The following is a 25,191-nucleotide window of genomic DNA, read 5'->3' as shown; positions in this document are numbered from 1 at the left end:
ACTCACATTCACACACTAGGGCCAATTTAGTGTTGCCAATCAACTTATCCCCAGGTGCATGTCTTTGGAAGTGGGAGGAAGCCGGAGTACCCGGAGGGAACCCACGCATTCACGGGGAGGACATGCAAACTCCACACAGAAGGATCCCGAGCCCGGGATTGAACCCTGAATACTCAGGACCTTCGTATTGTGAGGCAGACGCACTAACCCAGGGGTGTCAAACTCAAATAAAGAGTGGGCCAAAATTTCAAACTGAACAAAGCCGCAGGCCAAGGTTGAACAAATTACCCTTTTAATAGGGACCCAAACAAGTTTTGCATTGAATATTGAACAAGCAATGGTTATGTAACTTTATAGCGACATGCAAAATCGAGTTTCAAATAATAATAACAATAATTAAAAAATATCAATGGCATATCAAATATAATTTAAATACAAATTGAATGCCTCTTTTGTATTTGCAGCCTTCTCAGGTAAATATCAAAATAAACTTTTTCCACAGGCTAATAATACATTGGCTAGTAAAATAACAATAAGGAATGAATCAAACATTCAAGCCTTGAAGTAGCAAGAGAAAGTGAATGAATAAAACGTTAATTATTGGTCAGTTTGCTACACTGATTTGCTTTAACAACGTTTATACAACCTAATGGTGCAAAATCAACTTTCGAAAAACAAACGAAAAAACATCACAGAAATAACATTTAAATAAAAAATGTAATGCCTCTTTTGTATTTGCAGCCTTCTGAAGTAAATATCAACATTAAGTTTTTCCACTAGCTGATAAATTTGAAAATACAATAACAATGAGGTGGTCGGGGTTGGGGGGTGGCGGGGTTTGATGGATATTGTAGCGTCCCGGAAGAGTTAGTGCTGCAAAGGGTTCTGGTGTTTGTTCTGTTGTGTTCATGTTGTGTTTCGGTGCGGTTGTTCTCCCAAATTGTGTTTGTCATTCTTGTTTGGTGTGGGTTCACGGTGTGGCGCATATTTGTAACAGTGTTAAAGTTGTTTATACGGCCACTCTCAGTGTGACCTGTATGGCTGTTGATCAAATATGCCTTGCATTCACTTTTGTGTGTGTGTGTGTGTACAAGCCGCATATACTATGTGACTTGGCCGGCACGCTGTATGTATAGAGGAAAAGCGGACGTAACGACAGGTTGTGGAGAACGCTAAAGGCAGTGCCTTTAAGGCACGACCCCAATATTGTTGTCCGGGGAGAAATTCGGGAGAATGGTTGCCCCGGGAGATTTTCGGGAGGGGCACTGAACTTTGGGAGTCTCCCGGGAAAATCAGGAGGGTTGGCATGTATGAGTATAAGCGGTGAATACCGGCGGGCCAGCTCTAATATTAATTTGATATTGCCTCAAGGGCCAAATGAAATTACACGGCGGGCCAGATTTGGCCCGCGGGCCAAAGTTTGACACCCATGCTGTAGAGCAGGGGTAGGGAACCTATGGCTCGCGAGCCAGATGTGGCTCTTTTGATAACTGCATCTGGCTCTCAGATAAATCTGAGCTGAGACTGTTAAAAATAATGTTCAAAATATAAAACATGCTCATGCATTTGAATCCATCCATCCTTTTTCTACCACACTTGTTGAAGATGTTGCAATAAGGGTAAGAAGTGATTTATTCATTGTCGGTTAGTTTAGGGTTTGCCCTCCTGGGGGTTCTTCAGACCACCAAGCACTGACATGAGAGCCTGTTTCAGTGCTACAATATTTTATTATTTTTCAATAAGTCTCTCAGTTGCTTTCCAGCAATTGTCTTTTTCCTCTTTCGTTCTTTCTCCTTCTGGCTGCTGCTTATAAATTAGATAAAAAGGCCCAGGTGCGCTTTCTATGCTGATTTCGAGGCTGGTCCTGGCAACAACCTGCTTCGCTGCAGTCCCGCAGGCCACGCCCCCTCCACAGTTAGCTTCAGAATAACAATGTTATTACAAAAAATAAGAGACCTATTATAATCTAGAAATGTTGGTCTTACTTAAAAATGCACGCGTTTAGTTGTGTTCAGTGTTGAAAAAAATATTATACGGCTCTTACGGATATACATTTTAAAATATTTGGATTCTTGGCTCTCTCTGCTAAAAAGGTTCCCGACCCCTGCTGTAGAGGAATCTCGTTCTTTGGTTAACCTTTTTGATTACCTTGGTTGCCATTTTATCACAGGAAAGATTAGCCTCTAGAATGGAACCTAGGTAGGTGATCTCATCTTTCCTGGTGATAACAATGTCACCCACTTTAAGAATAAGAATAAGAATATTCTATTACTGTTAAGCAAACTATGAATAATTAAACTGTGTCCCTTATCATAGCTACACATATGACAAAAAAGGGGGTGAAAATGAGTGGTATTCTGTGAGGTAAAATGAATGAAATGCGCTGACAGTTCATTGCTCCTGCCAAATGAATTGCACTGAGTGGAGCGGATCACCACTCCAAGATGGCGGCCCCGCGTCTCGTCAGCGCCAGTCTGCAGTAGCGCTCCATGCTGCGCACCTTTAGAACATGTCTATGGTGCTGGTCGCATATTGATGGTCATGTGATCACACTGTCGTCGTGTTGACAGTTGTTTGATGGCGTGTGTTTAAGAGTGACAATGGACTGTGGGAAAGGAGAAAGAGGAGGAAGGCGAGGAAAGAGAGGCAGCCGTGGCGTGGATGTGAGTTACAGCCATGTGTTATCCAGCATTTAACCTTGCATTGATGAACGTGGACCCCGACTTAAACAAGTGCAAAAACGTATTCGGGTGTTACCAGTTAGTGGTCAATTGTCCGGAATATGTACTGTACTGTGCAATCTACTAACAAAAGTTTCAATTAATTCAAGCAAATAGAAATAGGGTCAGTTCTGACATGGCAGCTCTTCTGTGGTTTTCCGGTTAAGAGAAAGGGGGTGGAGCCACAATGACGTGTTTCAGGGTTTACTTTTATTCATAATTTGCACTCCCTTAAAAAAAAAATTGCACTCCCTTTTTCAGGACAAAGATGTCAGATTGTCTAAATCTTTATCCTACGCTCTTCGCCACGGAGCCAGCCAGATGGGTCTTCACTTAAGTTCAGGTGAGTTACTCAGCTGATTCTCTGAAAACTTCATTCACCTGCTTTGTTTGAATTTATTTTGGATGACTTCACAGTACTTCTATTTCTTCAGGAGGGTTTGCGAATTAGTTCTTTACCTATTCAAAGATTTTTACTAGAAAAAATGTAAATCCAATTCTGTTCCAGACACACACAAAACACGTGTGTTTATGTATATATATATATATATATATATATATATATATATATATATATATATATATACAAGCCCTGTTTCCATATGAGTTGGGAAATTGTGTTAGATGTAAATATAAACGGAATACAATGATTTGCAAAAAATTTTCAACCCATATTCAATTGACTATGCTACAAAGACAACATATTTGATGTTCAAACTGATAAACCTTTTTTTTTTGTGCAAATAATCATTAACTTTAGAATTTCATGCCAGCAACACATGACAAAGAAGTTGGGAAAGATGGCAATAAATACTGATAAAGTTGCGGAATGTTCATCAAATACTTATTTGGAACATCCCATAGGTGTGTAGGCTAATTGGGAACAGGTGGGTGCCATGATTGGGTATAAAAGCAGCTTCCATGAAATGCTAAGTAATTCACAAACAAGGATGGGGTGAGGGGCACCATTTTGTTAGCAAATTGTCGAACAGTTTTAGAACAACATTTCTCAACGAGCTATTGCAAGGAATTTAGGGATTTTACCACCTACGGTCCGTAAAATCATCAAAAGGTTCAGAGAATCTGGAGAAATCACTGCACGTAAGCGATGATATTACGGACCTTTGATCCCTCAGGCGGTACTGCATCAAAAACCGACATCAGCGTGTAAAGGATATCACCACATAGCTCAGGAACACTTCATAAAACCACTGTCAGTAACTACAGTTGGTCGCTACATCTGTAAGTGCAAGTTAAAACTCTACTATGCAAAGCCAAACCCATTTATCAACAGCACTCAGAAACGCCGCCCCGCTTCGCTGGGCCCGAGCTCATCTAAGATGGACTGATGCAAAGTGGAAAAGTATCCTGTGGTCTGACGAGTCCACATTTCAAAATTATATTTGGAAACTGTGGACGTGGTGTCCTCCGGAACAAATAGGAAAATAACCATCCGGACTGTTATAGGCGCAAAGTTCAAAAGCCAGCATCTGTTATGGTATGGGGGTGTATTAGTGCCCAAGACATGGGTAACTTACACATCTGTGAAGGCACCATTAATGCTGAAAGGTCCATGCAGGTTTTGGAGCAACATATGTTGTCATCCAAGCAACGTTATCATGGACACCCCTGCTTATTTCAGCAAGACAATGCCAAACCATGTGTTACAACAGCGTGGCTTCGTAGTAAAAGAGTGCGGGTACTTTCCTGGCCCGCTTGCAGTCCAGACCTGTCTCCCATGGAAAATGTGTGGCGCATTATGAAGCGTAAAATACGACAGCGGAGACCCCAGACTGTTGAACGACTGAAGTTCTACATAAAACAAGAATGGGAAAGAATTCCACTTTCAAAGCTTCAACAATTAGTTTCCTCAGTTCCCAAACGTTTATTGAGTGTTGTTAAAAGAAAAGGTGATGTTACACAGTGGTGAACATGTCCTTTCCCAACTACTTTGGCACGTGTTGCAGCCATGAAATTCTAAGTTAATTATTATTTGTAAAAAAATAAAAATAAAGTTTATGAGTTTGAACATCAAATATCTTGTCTTTGTAGTGCATTCAACTGAATATGGGTTGAAAATATTTGCAAATCATTGCATTCCGTTTATATTTACATCCAACACAATTTCCCAACTCATATGGAAATGGGGTTTGTACATATATATTTATATATGCATGTATATGTACATATATTTGTATATATATGTGTATGTATGTTTATGTATGTATACGTGTATGTATATATATATATATATATATATATATATATATATGAACCCTAAATTGATTAACATGGACCCTGACTTAAACAAGTTGAAAAACTAATTGGGGTGTTACCATTTAGTGGTCAATTGCACAGAATATGTACTGTACTGTGCAATCTACTAATAAAAATTTTCAGTCACTCAATCAAAGCACGTGAATGCTTTGTTCCAATAACACAACGCTAAGATGTGATTGATCCACATTGTATGGGTTTTAGTATAATTCATGTCAAATATGTTTGCCTGTGCATCCTTCAATTTTTCTGTTGCTGGGAAAGGTTTGGACAATTCGGGGTTAACAAGGTGGTGGTAACTCTTCTTCTAGATGGTTTTCTGTACGTGGAAGACCTCTTGGCTCACCCTCAGTTCCGCTGGTACAAACTGGAAGATGTGCAAAGAGTGGTTGCCACGAATGACAAGCAGCGTTTTAAGCTGTGTCCTCATCCTGAAGACGGTCGCTTGCAGATTCGAGCCAATCAGGGCCACACGATGCAGGTACACATGTCACAAAGCCGCCGGACTGGCATGGGTTCTTTTTAAAGGGGAACGTTATCACCAGACCTGTGTAAGCGTCAATATATACCTTGATGTTGCAGAAAAAAGACCATATGTTTTTTTAACCGATTTCCGAACTCTAAAAGGGTGAATTTGGCGATTGAAACGCCTTTCAATCGTTCGCCGTCGGCGCGATGACCTTTCACCCGTGACGTCACAACGGGAAGCAATCCGCCATTTTCTCAAACACATTACACACACCAAGTCAAATCAGCTGTTATTTTCCGTTTTTTTCGACTGTTTTCCGTACCTTGGGGACATCATGCCTCGTGGGTGTGTTGTCGGAGGGTGTAACGACACCAGTTGACTTACGGGGAGTGTGCTAATCATACATATTTGCTCACGGCATTACTGGAAGCTAATCGATGCTAACATACTATTTAGGCTACCTGTATGTACATATTGCATCATTATGCCTCATTCGTAGCTATATTTGCATCCAGCCTTAATGCCAAACAAATACATACCAATCGTTGGTTAGAAGGCGATCGCCAAATTCGTCCTTGCTTCTCCCCGTGTCGCTGGCTGTCGTGATATGGCTCAATAGCTTCAGTTTCTTCTTCAATTTCGTTTTCGCTATCTGCCTCCACACTCCAACCATCCGTTTCAATACATGCATAATCTGTTGAATCGCTTGCGCCGCTGAAATCCGTGTCTGAATACGAGATGGTATGCTATGCCTTTCTGTGCTATTAGCCATGTTTTCTTCTGACGTCACAGGACAATAGACGGGTGGCTATAACGACGGTTAAAATCAGGCACGTTGAAGCAGTTTTTCGGGATATTGCGCGATGGGTAAAATTTTGAGAAAAACTTCGAAAAATAAAATAAGCCACTGGGAACTCTGATTTTTAATGGTTTTAACCCTTCAGAAATCGTGATAATGTTCCCCTTTAAATGTCCAATCTTCTACTAGCTTCAGTTTCTTCTTCAATTTCGTTTTCGCTATCTGCCTCCACACTCGAACCATCAGTTTCAATACATGCATAATCTGTTGAATCGCTTGCGCCGCTGAAATCCGTGTCTGAATCCGAGCTAGTATGCTATGCCTTTCTGCGCTATTCGCCATGTTTTTTTCTGATGTCACAGGACAATAGACGGGTGGCTATAACGATGGTTAAAATCAGGCACTTTGAAGCAGTTTTTCGGGATATTAAGTGATGGGTAAAATTTTGAGAAAAACTTCGAAAAATAAAATAAGCCACTGGGAACTGATTTTTATTGGTTTTAACCCTTCAGAAATCGTGATAATGTTCCCCTTTAAATGTCCAATCTTCTACTAGCTTCAGTTTCTTCTTCAATTTTGTTTTCGCTATCTGCCTCCACACTCGAACCATCCGTTTCAATACATGCATAATCTGTTGAATCGCTTGCGCCGCTGAAATCCGTGTCTGAATCCGAGCTAGTATGCTATGCCTTTCTGCGCTATTCGCCATGTTTTTTTCTGATGTCACAGGACAATAGACGGGTGGCTATAACGATGGTTAAAATCAGGCACTTTGAAGCAGTTTTTCGGGATATTGCGTGATGGGTAAAATTTTGAGAAGAACTTCGAAAAATAAAATAAGCAACTGGGAACTGATTTTTATTGGTTTTAACCCTTCAGAAATTTTGATAATGTTCCCCTTTGAATGTCCAATCTTCTACTAGCTTCAGTTTTTTCTTCAATTTCGTTTTCGCTATCTCCCTCCACACTCGAGCCATCCGTTTCAATACATGCATAATCTGTTGAATCGCTTGCGCCGCTGGAATCCGTGTCTGAATCCGAGCTAGTATGCTATGCCTTTCTGCGCTATTCGCCATGTTTTTTTCTGATGTCACAGGACAATAGACGGGTGGCTATAACGATGGTTAAAATCAGGCACTTTGAAGCAGTTTTTCGGGACATTGAGTGATGGGTAAAATTTTGAGAAAAACTTCGAAAAATAAAATAAGCCACTGGGAACTGATTTTTATTGGTTTTAACCCTTCAGAAATCGTGATAGTGTTCCCCTTTAAATGTCCAATCTTCTACTAGCTTCAGTTTCTTCTTCAATTTCGTTTTCGCTATCTGCCTCCACACTCGAACCATCCGTTTCAATACATGCGTAATCTGTTGAATCGCTTGCGGTGCTGAAATCCGTGTCTGAATCCGAGCTAGTGTGCTATGCCTTTCTGCGCTATTCGCCATGTTTTTTTCTGATGTCCCAGGACAATAGACGGGTGGCTATAACGATGGTTAAAATCAGGCACGTTGAAGCAGTTTTGCGGGATATTGAGTGATGGGTAAAATTTTGAGAAAAACTTCGAAAAATAAAATAAGCCACTGGGAACTGATTTTTATTGGTTTTAACCCTTCAGAAATCGTGATAATGTTCCCCTTTAAATATCCAATCTTCTACTAGCTTCAGTTTCTTCTTCAATTTCGTTTTCGCTATCTGCCTCCACACTCCAACCATCCGTTTCAATACATGCATAATCTGTTGAATCGCTTGCGCCGCTGAAATCCGTGTCTGAATACGAGATAGTATGCTATGCCTTTCTGCGCTATTCGCCATGTTTTTTTCTGATGTCACAGGACAATAGACGGGTGGCTATAACGATGGTTAAAATCAGGCACTTTGAAGCAGTTTTTCGGGATATTAAGTGATGGGTAAAATTTTGGGAAAAACTTCGAAAAATAAAATAAGCCACTGGGAACTGATTTTTATTGGTTTTAACCCTTCAGAAATCGTGATAATGTTCCCCTTTAAATGTCCAATCTTCTACTAGCTTCAGTTTCTTCTTCAATTTTGTTTTCGCTATCTGCCTCCACACTCGAACCATCCGTTTCAATACATGCATAATCTGTTGAATCGCTTGCGCCGCTGAAATCTGTGTCTGAATCCGAGCTAGTATGCTATGCCTTTCTGTGCTATTCGCCATGTTTTTTTCTGACGTCACAGGACAATAGACGGGTGGCTATAACGACGGTTAAAATCAGGCGCTTTGAAGCAGTTTTTCGGGATATTGAGTGATGGGTAAAATTTTGAGAAAAACTTCGAAAAATAAAATAAGCCACCGGGAACTGATTTTTATTGGGTTTAACCCTTCAGAAATTGTGATAATGTTCCCCTTTAAATGTCCAATCTTCTACTAGCTTCAGTTTCTTCTTCAATTTCGTTTTCGCTATCTGCCTCCACACTCGAGCCATCCGTTTCAATACATGCATAATCTGTTGAATCGCTTGCGCCGCTGAAATCCGTGTCTGAATCCGAGCTAGTATGCTATGCCTTTCTGCGCTATTCGCCATGTTTTTTTCTGACGTCACAGGACAATAGACGGGTGGCTATAACGATGGTTAAAATCAGGCACTTTGAAGCAGTTTTTCGGGATATTGCGTGATGGGTAAAATTTTGAGAAGAACTTCGAAAAATAAAATAAGCAACTGGGAACTGATTTTTATTGGTTTTAACCCTTCAGAAATTTTGATAATGTTCCCCTTTGAATGTCCAATCTTCTACTAGCTTCAGTTTTTTCTTCAATTTCGTTTTCGCTATCTCCCTCCACACTCGAGCCATCCGTTTCAATACATGCATAATCTGTTGAATCGCTTGCGCCGCTGGAATCCGTGTCTGAATCCGAGCTAGTATGCTATGCCTTTCTGCGCTATTCGCCATGTTTTTTTCTGATGTCACAGGACAATAGACGGGTGGCTATAACGATGGTTAAAATCAGGCACTTTGAAGCAGTTTTTCGGGACATTGAGTGATGGGTAAAATTTTGAGAAAAACTTCGAAAAATAAAATAAGCCACTGGGAACTGATTTTTATTGGTTTTAACCCTTCAGAAATCGTGATAGTGTTCCCCTTTAAATGTCCAATCTTCTACTAGCTTCAGTTTCTTCTTCAATTTCGTTTTCGCTATCTGCCTCCACACTCGAACCATCCGTTTCAATACATGCGTAATCTGTTGAATCGCTTGCGGTGCTGAAATCCGTGTCTGAATCCGAGCTAGTATGCTATGCCTTTCTGCGCTATTCGCCATGTTTTTTTCTGATGTCACAGGACAATAGACGGGTGGCTATAACGATGGTTAAAATCAGGCACGTTGAAGCAGTTTTGCGGGATATTGAGTGATGGGTAAAATTTTGAGAAAAACTTCGAAAAATAAAATAAGCCACTAGGAACTGATTTTTATTGGTTTTAACCCTTCAGAAATCGTGATAATGTTCCCCTTTAAATATCCAATCTTCTACTAGCTTCAGTTTCTTCTTCAATTTCGTTTTCACTATCTGCCTCCACACTCCAACCATCCGTTTCAATACATGCATAATCTGTTGAATCGCTTGCGCCGCTGAAATCCGTGTCTGAATACGAGATAGTATGCTATGCCTTTCTGTGCTATTAGCCATGTTTTCTTCTGATGTCACAGGACAATAGACGGGTGGCTATAACGACGGTTAAAATCAGGCACTTTGAAGCAGTTTTTCGGGATATTGCGCGATGGGTAAAATTTTGATAAAAACTTCGAAAAATAAAATAAGCCACTGGGAACTCTGATTTGTATTGGTTTTAACCCTTCAGAAATCGTGATAATGTTCCCCTTTAAATGTCCAATCTTCTACTAGCTTCAGTTTCTTCTTCAATTTCGTTTTCGCTATCTGCCTCCACACTCCAACCATCCGTTTCAATACATGCATAATCTGTTGAATCGCTTGCGCCGCTGAAATCCGTGTCTGAATCCGAGCTAGTGTGCTATGCCTTTCTGTGCTATTCGCCATGTTTTTTTCTGACGTCACAGGACAATAGACGGGTGGCTATAACGACGGTTAAAATCAGGCACGTTGAAGCAGTTTTTCGGGACATTGCGTGATGGGTAAAATTTTGAGAAAAACTTCGAAAAATAAAATAAGCCACCGGGAACTGATTTTTATTGGGTTTAACCTTTCAGAAATTGTGATAATGTTCCCCTTTAAATGTCCGATCTTCTTAGGTGACGGATTTAGAGCTGAAACCTGTCCTGGCCGGGTCCCCCGACTGCCCGGCCGAGGCGGTCCATGGGTCCTACATGCACAACTGGACCTCCATCCGGCAGCATGGCCTGAGCCGCATGAGAAGGACACACATCCATCTTGCTCCCGGCTTGCCGGAGGAGCATGGCGTCATTAGTGGTACGGTACGTTGGCGCCTTTGTCACTTTGGGCCTTTTACCAACTTTTTGTCTTGACTCCAAGGAATGAGGAAAGACTGCGATCTGGCTCTATTCATCCAAGTACACCAAGCTCTTGCTGGTAAGATGACACAGTCAGTTGAATGTTTTGTCCAACTTTGACGTCATTCACCGGGACTGTACAGATGGCATCCAATTCTTCTGGTCAGACAACCATGTGTTGTTGACCCCAGGGGACGCAGAGGGAAAACTTCCCCCCAAATACTTCAGCCGAGCTATAATACTCAAACCGACTCGTAAGAAATTTGGATCAATTGAGTCGATTTTCAATATTGAAGGTGAGGTTTAAGGTGTTTTTTTTTTCTTTCTAGGGAGCGTACTGCCTCTGTCGTAGCCGCAGACGAATGAGAAACATTGAAAAGATTCACTATTGCACCCTTGGAGGAAAACTGACCCCAAAAAACTGAGGAAAATTTCTATAGGCACCAAGTGCTGCCAGGCAATACCCAAAAAAACATTTTGAAACTCAAGACTACATTTCCTGCATTAACATAAATCCTGATCATTAATTAATATATTTAAATATTTTTAATTGACTTTCCATAAATATATACAATTATTCATCATATTCCCTTCATGTCATACAAGGCTCCAGTGATGATATTTTAAGTTAGGGCTTTTATCCAATCTGAATTTAGCTAGTTTGTCGCCAGCGCTGTATGAATTCTGCCGGAGGCCTTCTGAAAAAATATTAGCGCCAGTTTATGCAGTTTAACAAATGGAGGACAGGACTTCGGGAGGTGGGGGGCGTGGTCGGGGGTGGAGCGGAGGCGTGGTTGGGGCGGGCCGTGGTTAAGAGGGGAGGAGTATATTTACATCTACAATTCACCAACTTGTGTATTTCATATATATTTCATACAGTATATATAGATATATATAAATATATATATATATGTATGAAATACTTGACTTTCAGTAAATTCTAGCTATATATATTTATTGTATTACATATATAAATATATATGTAATATATATTTATATATGTATTTATATATGCTTCACGGTGGCAGAGGGGTTAGTGCGTCTGCCTCACAATACAAAGGTCCTGCAGTCCTGGGTTCAAATCCAGGCTCGGGATCTTTCTGTGTGGAGTTTGCATGTTCTCCCCGTGAATGCGTGGGTTCCATCCGGGTACTCCGGCTTCCTCCCACTTCCAAAGACATGCACCTGGGGATAGGTTGATTGGCAACACTAAATTGACCCTAGTGTGTGAATGTGAGTGTGAATGTTGTCTGTCTATCTGTGTTGGCCCTGCGATGAGGTGGCGACTTGTCCAGGGTGTACCCCGCCTTCCGCCCGATTGTAGCTGAGATAGGCGCCAGCGCCCCCCGCGACCCCACAAGGGAATAAGCGGTAAAAAATGGATGGATGGATATATAAATAAAATAAATAGTTGAATTTCAGACGGCACCTCTTTCCCGTGGCCACCAAACCGGAACCCCTCAACGCCTTGGCTGCGCCTAGAAATTCTGTCCATAAAAGTTATGAACAGAATCGGTGACAAAGGACAGCCTTGGCGGAGTCCAACCTTCACTGGAAACGTGTCCGACTTACTGCCAGCAATGCGGACCAAGCTCTGACACTGATCATACAGGGAGCGGACTGCCACAATAAGACATTCCGATACCCCATACTCTCTGAGCACTCCCCACAGGACTTCCCGAGGGACACGGTCGAATGCCTTCTCCAAGTCCACAAAGCACATGTAGACTGGTTGGGCAAACTCCCAGGTCTCTGCTTTTTGCAGATGATGTAGTCCTGATGGCTTCATCTGGCCGGGATCTTCAGCTCTCACTGGATCGGTTCGCAGCCGAGTGTGAAGCGACCGGAATGAGAATCAGCACCTCCAAGTCCGAGTCCATGGTTCTCGCCCGGAAAAGGGTGGAGTGCCATCTCCGGGTTGGGGAGGAGACCCCTCGGATTAAGTAGGACATCACTGAAGGCCTAGATGAGAAACGCACGGCCCCTCACTGTATTTTACTATTATATTTATTCTCATCTACCAACCTTTTTGGTCTGTCTTGTTGACACTTACATGTCCCACGTAACGTGACAGATCACAAGTTGTTGACAGTAGCCTTACGTGGAACGTGACTATGATTGGATACTCACTTGTCACTCCCAAGTATCCAATCACAAGTTGGGATTTACGAAAGCAGAAAGTGGCACCGGAGTTAGCTGTACTCACTTTTTTTAACCAACAAAATAGCAGAGCAAAATGTTGATTAGGTGGCGGATATAATAGTTTTCCTGTCACTTCCACTCAAATCAACCAACTACGAGTAGTATTGTGAGCTCAAAATTTTTACAATTATTTTTGTTTTGACAGTACCACGTCCGATGCGGGTTTAATTAAAAATAGCCCCTTTTGTACACTAGTAACAAATTGAGTTGTTTCAATGCTCAGCAGTGCGCAAGTGTGTTTCTGTGTAGTATTTTACAAGTTGTGTTAATATGACGACATAAACGATGAGATTTTGAGAAGCATTTATTGAAGTCGGACTAAGTAGGACATCACTGAAGGCCTAGATGAGAAACGCACGGCCCCTCACTGTATTTTACTATTAGATTTATTCTCATCTACCAACCTTTTTGGTCTGTCTTGTTGACACTTACATGTCCCACGTAACATGACGGATCACAAGTTGTTGACAGTAGCCTTACATTGAACGTTACTGTGATTGGATACTCACTTGTCACTCCCAAGTATCCAATCACAAGTTGGGATTTACGAAAGCAGAAAGTGGCACCGGAGCCATACCCGGCCAGTGGAGAAATCAGCGGTACTCACTTTTTTTAACCAACAAAATAGAGCAAAACGTTGATTAGGTGGCTGATATAATAGTTTGCTTGCCACTTCCACTCAAATCAACCAACTACGAGCGGTATAGAGAGCTCAAAATGTTTACAATTATTTTTGTTTTGACAGTACCATGTCCGATGCGGATTTAATTAAAAATAGTCCTTTTTGTACACTAGTGACAAATTGAGTTGACTCAATGCCCAGTAGTGCACAAGTGTGTTTTTGTGTAGTATTTTACAAATTGTGTTAATATGACTAAATGATGGTATTTTGAGAAGCACCAAAGCCATGCCCGGCCAGCGGAGAAATCAGCGGCACTCAATTTTTTTAACCAACAAGGTAGCAGAGCAAAATGTTGATTAGGTGGCGGATATAATAGTTTGCCTGCCACTTCCATTCTATTAGATTTATTCTCATCTACCAACCTCTTTGGTCTGTCTTGTTGATACTTACATGTCTCACATAACGTAACACAGACTCGTAAGTTGTTTTAGTAGATAAGTAACTAACATTGCTATCATTGAAAATGCAATATATAACTCTATAACATGCATGCAATAACTCAGAAAAAGTCTTCATCGTCAATCATCCTCTAAAACCACGCCCCCTCGCCAGTTTAGAGAGCCTAGCACAGAGCAGGGATGATTGGTTGCTGCAAAGTCTGTGGCTTGTGCCTTGAGTCCTGAAGGAAACCCAACTCTACTTGTATTCATAGATTACGTGCATAACTTGCAAAAACTTTCAAAATGGTTGAAATCTGTAGTTTGTCCTCACAGAGATCTCCATGATGAGCTCTATTATTGTAACCTATATAAACCAAACCGGGGTTTTCTTTAACTGGGAGTGGCCCTAAAACCTAACATACATGTAGTCAGGCTCGTATAGCTTTTGTCCAACTTACCGTATTTCCTTGAATTGCTGCCGGGGGGCTAATTAATTCAAAACCTCTTCTCACTCCGGCGCTTACCAAAGACATGCGGTAAATTTAGGCCTGCGCTTATAAATTTGAGTGTGATGTAAGGATACCATCATGAAAAATAAAAAAAAACGTTATCATGGTATTACCTTTACTTATAAATGAAGTCCATGCACAGCTCCTTCCGATCAAAAGCATAGATAACTTGTTTATGGAAGTCTTCCTTATCTTTCTTCAGTTTTAAAAGTCTCTCTGTCTCGATGGAGATCTTCCGTTATTACCTCCTGCTTTGATTGAAAGTCCAGTTCATAAAAATGTTTTATTTTAGATATGTAATCCTCCATGTTAAAAGTGCACGCGAGAGGAAAAAATAAACGATATCACTGCTCACTCTTGCTACTTGTTGTCACTTCTTCTGCAGCCGAGTAGTCGCAAGAAGGATCACTAGCGCCCTCTACCACCAGGAGGCGGGAGTCATTTAATGACTCATTTTTGACACACGCAGCTACGGTATATTAATAAAACATAGCTGCTTACTGTTCTTTTTAGCATATTCAGTAGCTTGGACCTTAAATCCTACTGAATAGCTCTTAATCTTCTTCCCTTTATGTGATTTCAAATGATTGAAATCAGCCTCCTCCATTTTGAAAATGATTACAGTGGAAGTGTCACTCGTGACGTGACGAGTTTGACCCCGGTGGAAATTCTAGGCTTATGCTAATTATTTTGCGAAACGAGTTTGACCTGACGTTAATCCTGAGCTGGCGGTAATGCTAAGCATGCGCTAATTATTTTGCGAAACGAGTTCGACCTGGCAGTAATTCTAAGCAGGCGCATACTGTATACCCGGCGGCAATTCAAGGAAGTATGGTACTCTGAAAGCGTTCCGATATGCAGTGTTTGGATAAGGTCTAAGCCTCCTCCAAGTTAGCTGGGAGGAGGTTTCAAAGTCTTTCAAACCATTTGCTACCTCATCTTCGAAGGTCAAAATAAATGTTTAAAAAGAAATGCAGATTTCCGTGTTTCTGCGCTATTTAATTCCTGCAGTCAATGCCAGGAATTCCGGAGGAAGAGTGTGGTTTTGGTCCTGGTCGTGGAACTGTGGACCAGCTCTAGAATCTGGGCAGGGTCCTTGAGGGTGCATGGGAGTTTGCCCAACCAGTCTACATGTGCCTTGTGGACTTGGAGAAGGCATTCGAATGTGTACCCCGGGAAGTTCTGTGGGGAGTGCTCAGAAGGTATGGGGTATCGGACTGTCTGATTGTGTTGGTCCGCTCCCTGTATGATCAGTGTCAGAGCTTGGTCCGCATTGCTGGCAGTAAGTCGGACACGTTTCCAGTGAGGGTTGGACTCCGCCAAGGCTGTCCTTTGTCTGTTCATAACTTTTATGGACTGAATTTCTAGGCGCAGTTAGGGCATTGAGGGGGATCCGGTTTGGTGGCTGCAGGATTAGGTCTCTGCTTTTTGCAGTTGATGTGGTCCTGATGGCTTCAACTGGCCGGGATCTTCAGCTCTCACTGGATCGGTTCGCAGCCAAATGTGAAGCGACTGGGATGAGAATCAAGACCTCCAAGCTTGAGTCCATAGTTCTAGCCCGGAAAAGGGTGGAGTGCCATCTCTGGGTTGGGGAGGAGATCTTGCCCCAAGCGAAATAGTTCAAGTACCTCGGAGTCTTGTTCACGAGTGAGTGAAGAGTGGATGGTGAGATGGACAGGCGGATCGGTGCGGCGTCTTCAGTAATGCGGACGCTGTATCGATCCGTTGTGGTGAAGAAGGAGCTGAGCCGGAAGACAAAGCTCTTAATTTACCGGTCGATCTACGTTCCCATCCTCACCTATGGTCACGAGCTTTGGGTTATGACCAAAAGGATAAGATCACGGGTACAAGCGGCCCAAATGAGTTAGTTTCCTCCGCCGTGTGGCGGGGCTCTCCCTTAGAGATAGGGTGAGAAGCTCTGCCATCCGGGAGGAGCTCAAAGTAAAGCCGCTGCTCCTCCACATCGAGAGGAGCCAAATGAGGTGGATCGAACATCTGCTCAGGATGCCACCCGAACGCCTCCCTGGGGAGGTGTTTCTGGCACGTCCAACAGGTAGGAAGCCACGGTGAAGAACCAGGACACGTTGGGTAGACTATGTCTACCAGCTGGCCTGGGAACGCCTCGGGATCCCCCGGTAGGAGCTGGACCAAGTGGCTGGGGAGAGGGAAGTCTGGGCTTCCCTGCTTAGGCTGCTGCCCCCGCGACCCCACCTCGGACAAGCGGAAGAAGACTAATGGATGGATGGATGGAGTCAATGCCACTTTTAATAAGCACTCAATACAGTCGTCCCTCTTTAATTGCTGGTAACTTGTTTCGGTCATGATCGTGATAAATTAATTCCTGCAAAGAAAGAATAATTAAAGGCCTACCGAAAGCCACTACTACCGACCACACAGTCTGATAGTTTATATATCAATGATGAAATATTAACATTGCAACACATGCCAATACGGCCTTTTTAGTTTACTAAATTACAATTTTAAATTTCCCGCGGAGTTTCTTGTTGAAAATGTTGCGGAATGATGACGCGTGTTTGTGATGTCTCGGGTTGTAGCAAACATATTAGCCCAGGACCACACACGGCTAAAATTCGTCTCTTTTCATCGCATAATTACAGAGTAATTTGGACATCTGTGTTGCTGAATATTTTGCAATTTGTTCAACTAATGATGGAGATGTCAAAGAAGAATGCTGTTGGTGGAAGCGGTGGATTGCAGCTGCCTTTAGCACCGAAACACAGCCAGTGTTTCTTTGTTTTGTTGTGAAGCTTTAACACAGAGCGGTCAAGCAAACATTTTTCTCTACGTCAACCAGCAAGTTTTTGGATGGGAAAATTGGGGATTGTGTGACCTCCTGCAGCAGCTATCCAAAAGGCAGCAGTGATCTTGGCTCCTCCATTGGCTTCTCTCAGAGACAATGGCGTTCACCGCAGCCACTTTCAGGTATGGCTTTAGAATCTCACTAAAATACTAGTAACACAATAAGCAGGTAAGGGATTTTCCAGAATTATCCTAGTAAATGTGTCTAATTACATCTGAAACGCTACCACTGCTGCCGCCCGAAGCCGTCACTTTTTTTTTTTTTTTTAGTGCTTCACTCTAACTTTCCTCATCCACGAATCTTTAATCCTCACTCAAATTAATGGGGGAAATCGTCGCTTTCTCAGTCCGAATAGCTCTTGCTGCTGGTGGCCATGATTGTAAACAATGTTCAGATGTGAGGAGCTCCACAACCCGTGACGTCACGCGCACATCGTCTGCTACTTCCGGTACAGGCAAGGCTTTTTTATTAGCGACCAAAAGTTGCGAACTTTATCGTCGATGTTCTCTACTAAATCCTTTCAGCAAAAATATGGCAATATGGCGAAATGATCAAGTATGACACATAGAATGGACCTGCTATCCCCGTTTGAATAAGAAAATCTCATTTCAGTAGGATTTTAATAGAAATAAACTATTGTATTAGCTAGAGTATTAAAACTTTCAAACAACCTTCCAAATATGTTCCATAAGATATTGAAAGCCCTATAGACATTTACAAACACCCTTTATTCAAATTTACTGTTTTTTACTCCAGTGTACTAATGCTTTCTGAGGCTCAGCCAATCAGGGGCCACCATACTGAACATCACACTGATTCCTTTGGTCTCCTCCTGTGGTCATTACCATTGTATTTTGAGTTTATGTAGACATTTTTATGCTTGTTAATACTTCACTTAAACCCAAAAAAGTGTACATTTTGTTTTAGAGTAGAGAAAAAAGCAATGTGGTGAATATGCAAGGTTTATAGCACAATGTGGCGAGGGACGACTGTAGTTTGTGTTACTGTACTGAGCTGAATATAGGACTATTTTCCACAATAACAAAGACTTGGTTTAAAAAAAGCAGCATGGCTCAAATGTCAGAGCGGCCGTTTAGAAACTAGAGAGGGTGTGATCCTAGTCGCTGCAGTTGTGTCCTTGGGCAAAGCACTTTGCCAATCTGGCTGCCACCTGCCCTATGGTATGGATGTTTACTGCAGAAATATTCATAATGTCAATGGAACTTCCCTGCATGAATACATTTACAAACCCCGTTTCCATATGAGTTGGGAAATTGTGTTAGATGTAAATATAAACAGAATACAAAGATTTGCAAATCCTTTTCAACCCACATTCAGTTGAATGCACTACAAAGACAAGATATTTGATGTTCAAACTCATAAACTTTATTTTTTTTTGCAAATAATAATTAACATAGAATTTCATGTCTGCAACACGTGCCAAAGTAGTTGGGAAAGGGCATGTTCACCACTGTGTTACATCACCTTTTCTTTTAACAACACTCAATAAACGTTTGAGAACTGAGGAAACTAATTGTTGAAGCTTTGAAAGTGGAATTTTTTTCCATTCTTGTTTTATGTAGAGCTTCAGTCGTTCAACAGTCCGGGGTCTCCGCTGTCGTATTTTACGCTTCATAATGCGCCACACATTTTCCATGGTAGACAGGTCTGGACTGCAGGCGGGCCAGGAAAGTAACCGCACTCTTTTTTTTTTACCAAGCCATGCTGTTGTAACACGTGCTGAATGGTGCTTGGCATTCCTTTGCTGAAATAAGCAGGGGCGTCCATGAAAAAGACGGCGCTTAGATGGCAGCATATGTTGTTCCAAAACCTGAATGTACCTTCCAGCATTAATGGTGCCTTCACAAATGTGTAAGTTACCCATGCCTTGGGCACTAATGCAACCCCATACCATCACAGATGCTGGCTTTTGAACTTTGCGTCGATAACAGTCTGGATGGTTCGCTTACCCTTTGGTCCGGATGACACGATGTGGAATATTTCCAAAAACAATTTGAAATGTGGACTTGTCAGACCACAGAACACTTTTCCACTTTGCATCAGTCCATCTTAGATGATCTCGGGCCCATAGAAGCCGGCGGCGTATCTGGATGTTGTTGATAAATAGCTTTTGCTTTGCATAGTGGAGTGAAGTGAATTATATTTATATAGCGCTTTTCTCTTGTGACTCAAAGCGCTTTACCTAGTGAAACCCAATATCTAAGTTACATTTTTTGAACCAGTGTGGGTGGCACTGGGAGCAGGTGGGTAAAGTGTCTTGCCCAAGGACACAACGGCAGTGACTAGGATGGCAGAAGCGGGAATCGAACCTACAACCCTCAAGTTGTTGGTACGGCCACTCTACCAACCGAGCTATGCCGCCCCGTAGAGGTTTAACTTGAACTTACAGATGTAGCGATCAACTGTATTTAGTGACAGTGGTTTTCTGAAGTGTTCCTGAGCCCATGTGGTGATATCCTTTAGAGATTGATGTGGGTTTTTGATACAGTGCCCTCTGAGGAATCGAAGGTCACGGTCATTCAATGTTGTTTTCCGGCCATGCCGCTTACGTGGATTGATTTCTCCAGATTCTTTGAACGTTTTGATTATATTATGGAGCGTAGTTGTTGAAATCCCTAAATTTCTTGCAATTGCACTTTGAAAAACGTTGTTCTTCAACTGTTTGGCTATTTGCTCACGCAGTTGTGGACAAAGGGGTGTACCTCGCCCCATCCTTTCTCGTGAAAGACTGAGCATTTTTTGGGAAGCTGCGAACGGGAATAAGCGGCAGAAAATGGATGGATGGATGGATGTTTTTATACCCAATCATGGCACCCACCTGTTCCCAATTAGCCTGCACACCTGTGGGATGTTCCAAATAATGTTGCATGAGCCCTCTCAACTTCATCAATATTTATTGCCACCTTTCCCAACTTCTTTGTCACGTGTTGCTGGCATCAAATTCTAAAGTTAATGATCATTTACAAAAAAAAAAAAAAAAGTTTATCTGTTGAACATCAAATATGTTGTCTTTGTAGCATATTCATCTGAGTATGGGTTAAAAATGATTTGCAAATCATTAAATTCCGTTTATATTTACATCTAACACAATTTCCCAACTCATATGGAAACGGGGTTTGTAAAATGTTTTTCCTATAAAGTAATGATTCATATTGTGGTCAGTTCAGTATTTCTCCATGGACAACAATGTTGTATATTGAAGTAAAGGACGTCTTTAATGTTTGGACACTTACAGGCTGAACAGACACAACAAAAACATGCTTTTATTTACCAACATTTGAATGAAGACAGAATATTATCGTGTGAAAATGCTGCAGGCCCGGAAAACATAACGTGAACACACTCAGTTAATTGCATTAAAAATGTACGTGGTAAACGCTGTGTATTTTTGTTCGACACTGAGGTAAGTAAGTCTTCACTTGACTGCAAAGTTCAGTGCCTAATCGCCATGATGGTCCTCCATTGGGGAACCTATCCCGCTTTTGTGGCGCTTTGTGTCTTATTATAGTGCTTCGTTTCCGCCCGTCAGCTTGTGGAAGAGCTCCTCATTGAGCTTGTCGTTGCTGTCGCGACCCCGCGTGGACATGAAGATGTATCCCCCGATGAACTCGTGCACTATTTTGCAGTCGGCCGTCACGCAGCTGAAGGCGATGTTGATGTTGCCTTCGAACTCGATGGCCACCTGCGGGGGTGTTTGAAGCGTAGCAGTCAGGAATGTACAAGCAGTGAAGTTGACAAGTTGTGTAAATGGTAAATAAAAAGAGAATACAAGAAATCCTTTTCAATTTATATTCAATTGAATAGACTGCAAAGACAAGATATTTCATGTTCAAACTGAGAATCTTACTTTTTTTTTTCCACTTAGAATTTAATGGCAGCAACACATTGCAAAAAAGTTGTCAGATGGGAATTTTTGCTTTTAATATATAATATGTACAATATACACACTGCTAGTGTGTGTGTGTGTGTATATATATATATATGTATATATATATATATATATATATGTATATATGTGTATATATATATATATATATATATATATATATATATAATGTAGTAACAGACATCTACATAACAATATGTAATATGTACAATATACACACTGCAATTATATATACACACATATATATATATATATACATATATATATATACATAACATATATATATATATACATATATATACATAACATAACATATATATATATATATATATAATTGCAATGTGTGTATTGTACATATGACATATTGTTAAGAAGGTGTCTGTTACTACATTATATATATATTCACAGTATATATATATATATATATATATATATATATGTTATGTATATGTTATGTATATATATATATGTATATATGTATGTTACAACATTGTATATATAAATACATGCAGTGTGTATATTGTACATATTACATATTGTTAAGAAGGTGTCTGTTACTATATTATATATACAGTATATATATATGTTATGTATATATATATATATATATATATATGTGTATATGTTATGTATATATATATATGTTATGTATGTATATATATACGTATGTTATGTATATATATATATATATATATATGTATGTATATATATATGTATGTTACAACATTGTATATATAAATACTTACAGTATGTATATAGTACATATTACATATTGTTAAGAAGGTGTCTGTTACTACATTATATATACAGTATATATATATATGTTATGTATATATATATGTATATATATATGTATGTATATATATATATATATATATATATATATATATGTATGTTACAACATTGTATATATAAATACTTGCAGTGTGTATATTGTACATATTACATATTGTTATGAAGGTTTCTGTTACTACATTATATATATATACATATATATATATATACATATATATATATACACATATACACATACATACATATATATATATATATATATATATACACACATACATACATATATATATATATATATACACACATACATACATATATATATATATACACATACATACATATATATACATATATATATATATATATATATATATATATATACATATATATGTGTACTTGCAGTGTGTATATTGTACATATTACATATTGTTAAGAAGGTGTCTGTTACTATATTATATATACAGTATATATATATATGTTATGTATATATATATATATATATATATATATATACATGTATATGTTATGTATATATATATGTTATGTATGTATATATATACGTATGTTATGTATATATATGTATATATATATATATATATATATATATTTATGTTACAACATTGTATATATAAATACTTGCAGTATGTATATTGTACATATTACATATTGTTATGAAGGTTTCTGTTACTACATTATATATATATATATATACATACATACATATATACATGTATATATATATATACATATATATATATACACATGTATATATATATATATCTATATATATATATATATACATACATGTGTATATATATATATATATATATATATACATATATACATATATATATATATGTATATATATACATATAAATGTACTTGCAGTGGGTATATTGTACATATTACATATTATTATGAAGGTGTCTGTTACTACATTATATATGTATATACTTGCAGTGTGTAATATTTTGTGCTGACGTAGAAGCTAGCTTGTCTCTTGCCGTAGTTAGCTTTTACGGCTAATGCTGTACGATAATGTCTTAGTATGCTACAAAAATAATAACGTCTGTTACATTGGACAAGTGCATAGTTGTAGTGTATATAGCGCTTCTTGTAGACAGTCAATCAACGCTCATTAGCCTTAAAGCTACGCACACACAAGGTGGTACATGTATTCCTAAGGCTTACTGTCTAAATTGCAGCATCAAAACTAGGTTTTGGCTAGCGCACTTTCAGTTCACTATTGTCGGACAGCTAAGCCTGAAAATAGAGTATCAAAGGAGCATAAAAGAGCGTTACAGGTGGTACTGTAACAAACAGTTCAGGGTGTCCCAAGTTTACAGAGAGTGAGGAGGAGTTTTGTCTTTTCAGAGTTGCCGTAGGGGTGGTGACGTAGTGTGTGTGTTGTTGTGGAGAGAGAGTTAACAAGGAGTACACATTAAAGAAGCGGTGACTACCGGACCTGATCTAATGTCTCCCGTGTATTATTTTATTATATAAGTACACTGTATAGGCGAACCCAGGACACTCGGCTACATTGGTGGCAGCGGTGGGATCCTTTTAACCGCTGTGTTGAAAAAAAAGAACGTTTTACACAGGACACGTGAGTTCACAGTTAGCTGCACCAGTATAGTTAGCTGCTAAGCTTCCCGGCTATTTTTTTTTCGGACATGTGGTGTGAGCAGTGCAGAGCGTGTCAGACCCGCCGGTGCCCGGTCCCCGGGCCAAGGGCTCCCATGGGGGGATCCCAAGTTTGTCGCCCCCTCCAGAGGGTGGCCATGGACATTTTGGAGTTGCCCTTAACGTCACAGGGGAACAGATATGTTCTAGTGGTGGAGGACTACTTCACTAAGTTTGTTACACTGTATGCACTGCCCAACCAAACAGCTCACACTGTCGCTCGCTGCCTGTTTGAGGACTATGTTTTGGTGCAGGGTGTCCCCGAAATCCTGCATAGCGATCAGGGTCGCCAGTTCGAAGCAGAAGTCACCCAGAGGCTGTGCCAGTTGCTTGGAATAAAAAAGACACGCACCACTGCCTATAATCCCAAATCTGATGGCATGGTGGAGCGTCATAATCGGACTTTGATCGACCAGTTAGCTAAAATGTTGATTTCTCACGGGGGTGAGTGGGACACATATATGAAGCAGGTCGCCTTTGCATACAACACGTCTAAGCACGCCAGCACCCGGTTCACCCCCTTTTACCTCATGCACGGGCGTGAGGCCCGGGTTCCTGCAGAGACATTGCTGCCCTCTAGTGTCCTGGATTCTCGGGGCTCGGGGATCCTGACGGACTATGTGTCAGTTATGGCTGAACGGCTGGAGTCGGCCTTCAGTGCAGCCAGGCTTAATTCAGTGGAGGCTCATGAGAGACAGAGACTGTATTATAACGAAAAGAGCTGTCATCGGGCACACAAAGAGGGCGCGTTGGTGTGGCTGAATAACCCTACTGAAAGCCGTACTGAACTGGCGCCACACTGGAAGGGCCCGTATCGAGTGATGCAGGTGCTGGTCTCTGGAGGGGAAGCGGGCTTGACATACCGCATCATCAACCCTCTGGACCTGATGGAGCGAGCCCAAGTAGTGCATCATGACAGACTGAAGCCGTACACGTTGCCTTTGCCTGCACAGGAGGTGCCTTCCTCTCCGTTAGCACTTGGGAGCTTGCCTACTATGGAGGCTTCACCGCTTCCCCAGGTCCCACAGTGCGGGGAGTTGGACAATGGACTGTGGGGGAATTCTTTAGGGTTTAGGCCCTGACTATCTCGCAGGGGGCGAGTGGTGCGACCTCCTTTGCATCTGCAAGATTTTTGCACGTTTTGAGGGGCCAGTGTTCTATCCTATGCAATACTGTTGATCAGTTAAAAAAAAAAAATATATATATATTGTTACTTTATGTGTGCATTAAGATGGTGAATTTTTTTTCTTCTCTGTTCTATTTCCCCTTGTTTGTTACCTATTTTGTTTGTAATGAAACGGGGACGTTTCTAATTGAGGGGGGGACGTATGTAACAAACAGTTCAGGGTGTCCCAAGTTTACAGAGAGTGAGGAGGAGTTTTGTCCTTTCAGAGTTGCCGTAGGGGTGGTGACGTAGTGTGTGTGTTGTTGTGGAGAGAGAGTTAACAAGGAGTACACATTAAAGAAGCGGTGACTACCGGACCTGATCTAATGTCTCCCGT

General features: G+C 40.7%; 2 protein-coding genes across 2 annotated transcripts in view; one reads left to right on the top strand and one right to left on the bottom strand.

Annotated features, from left to right (window-relative positions):
* Window positions 1-2,472: 2,472 nt before the first annotated feature.
* Window positions 2,473-11,296, top strand: trpt1 (tRNA phosphotransferase 1). Its single transcript, XM_061900190.1, has 7 exons — window positions 2,473-2,663; window positions 2,982-3,063; window positions 5,309-5,478; window positions 10,492-10,669; window positions 10,733-10,789; window positions 10,854-10,964; window positions 11,040-11,296. Exons 1-7 carry the CDS (start codon window positions 2,601-2,603, stop codon window positions 11,060-11,062), a joined length of 684 nt encoding a protein of 227 aa, XP_061756174.1. The 5' UTR covers window positions 2,473-2,600; the 3' UTR covers window positions 11,063-11,296.
* Window positions 11,297-20,514: 9,218 nt separating this feature from the next.
* fermt3b (FERM domain containing kindlin 3b) overlaps window positions 20,515-25,191 on the bottom strand; it is a 47,021-nt gene continuing 42,344 nt past the window's right edge. The window contains exon 15 of the mRNA XM_061900189.1: window positions 20,515-21,007. Coding sequence (XP_061756173.1) covers window positions 20,828-21,007 — 180 coding nt within the window. The 3' untranslated portion in view covers window positions 20,515-20,827. The remainder of the gene's footprint in view (window positions 21,008-25,191) is intronic.

Source organism: Nerophis ophidion, linkage group LG05 (genome assembly GCF_033978795.1).
Source record: "Nerophis ophidion isolate RoL-2023_Sa linkage group LG05, RoL_Noph_v1.0, whole genome shotgun sequence".
NCBI classification, from domain to species: domain Eukaryota; kingdom Metazoa; phylum Chordata; class Actinopteri; order Syngnathiformes; family Syngnathidae; genus Nerophis; species Nerophis ophidion.
The sequence above is the reverse complement of the archived record's forward strand: the minus strand, read 5'-3'. Positions and strand labels throughout refer to the sequence as shown.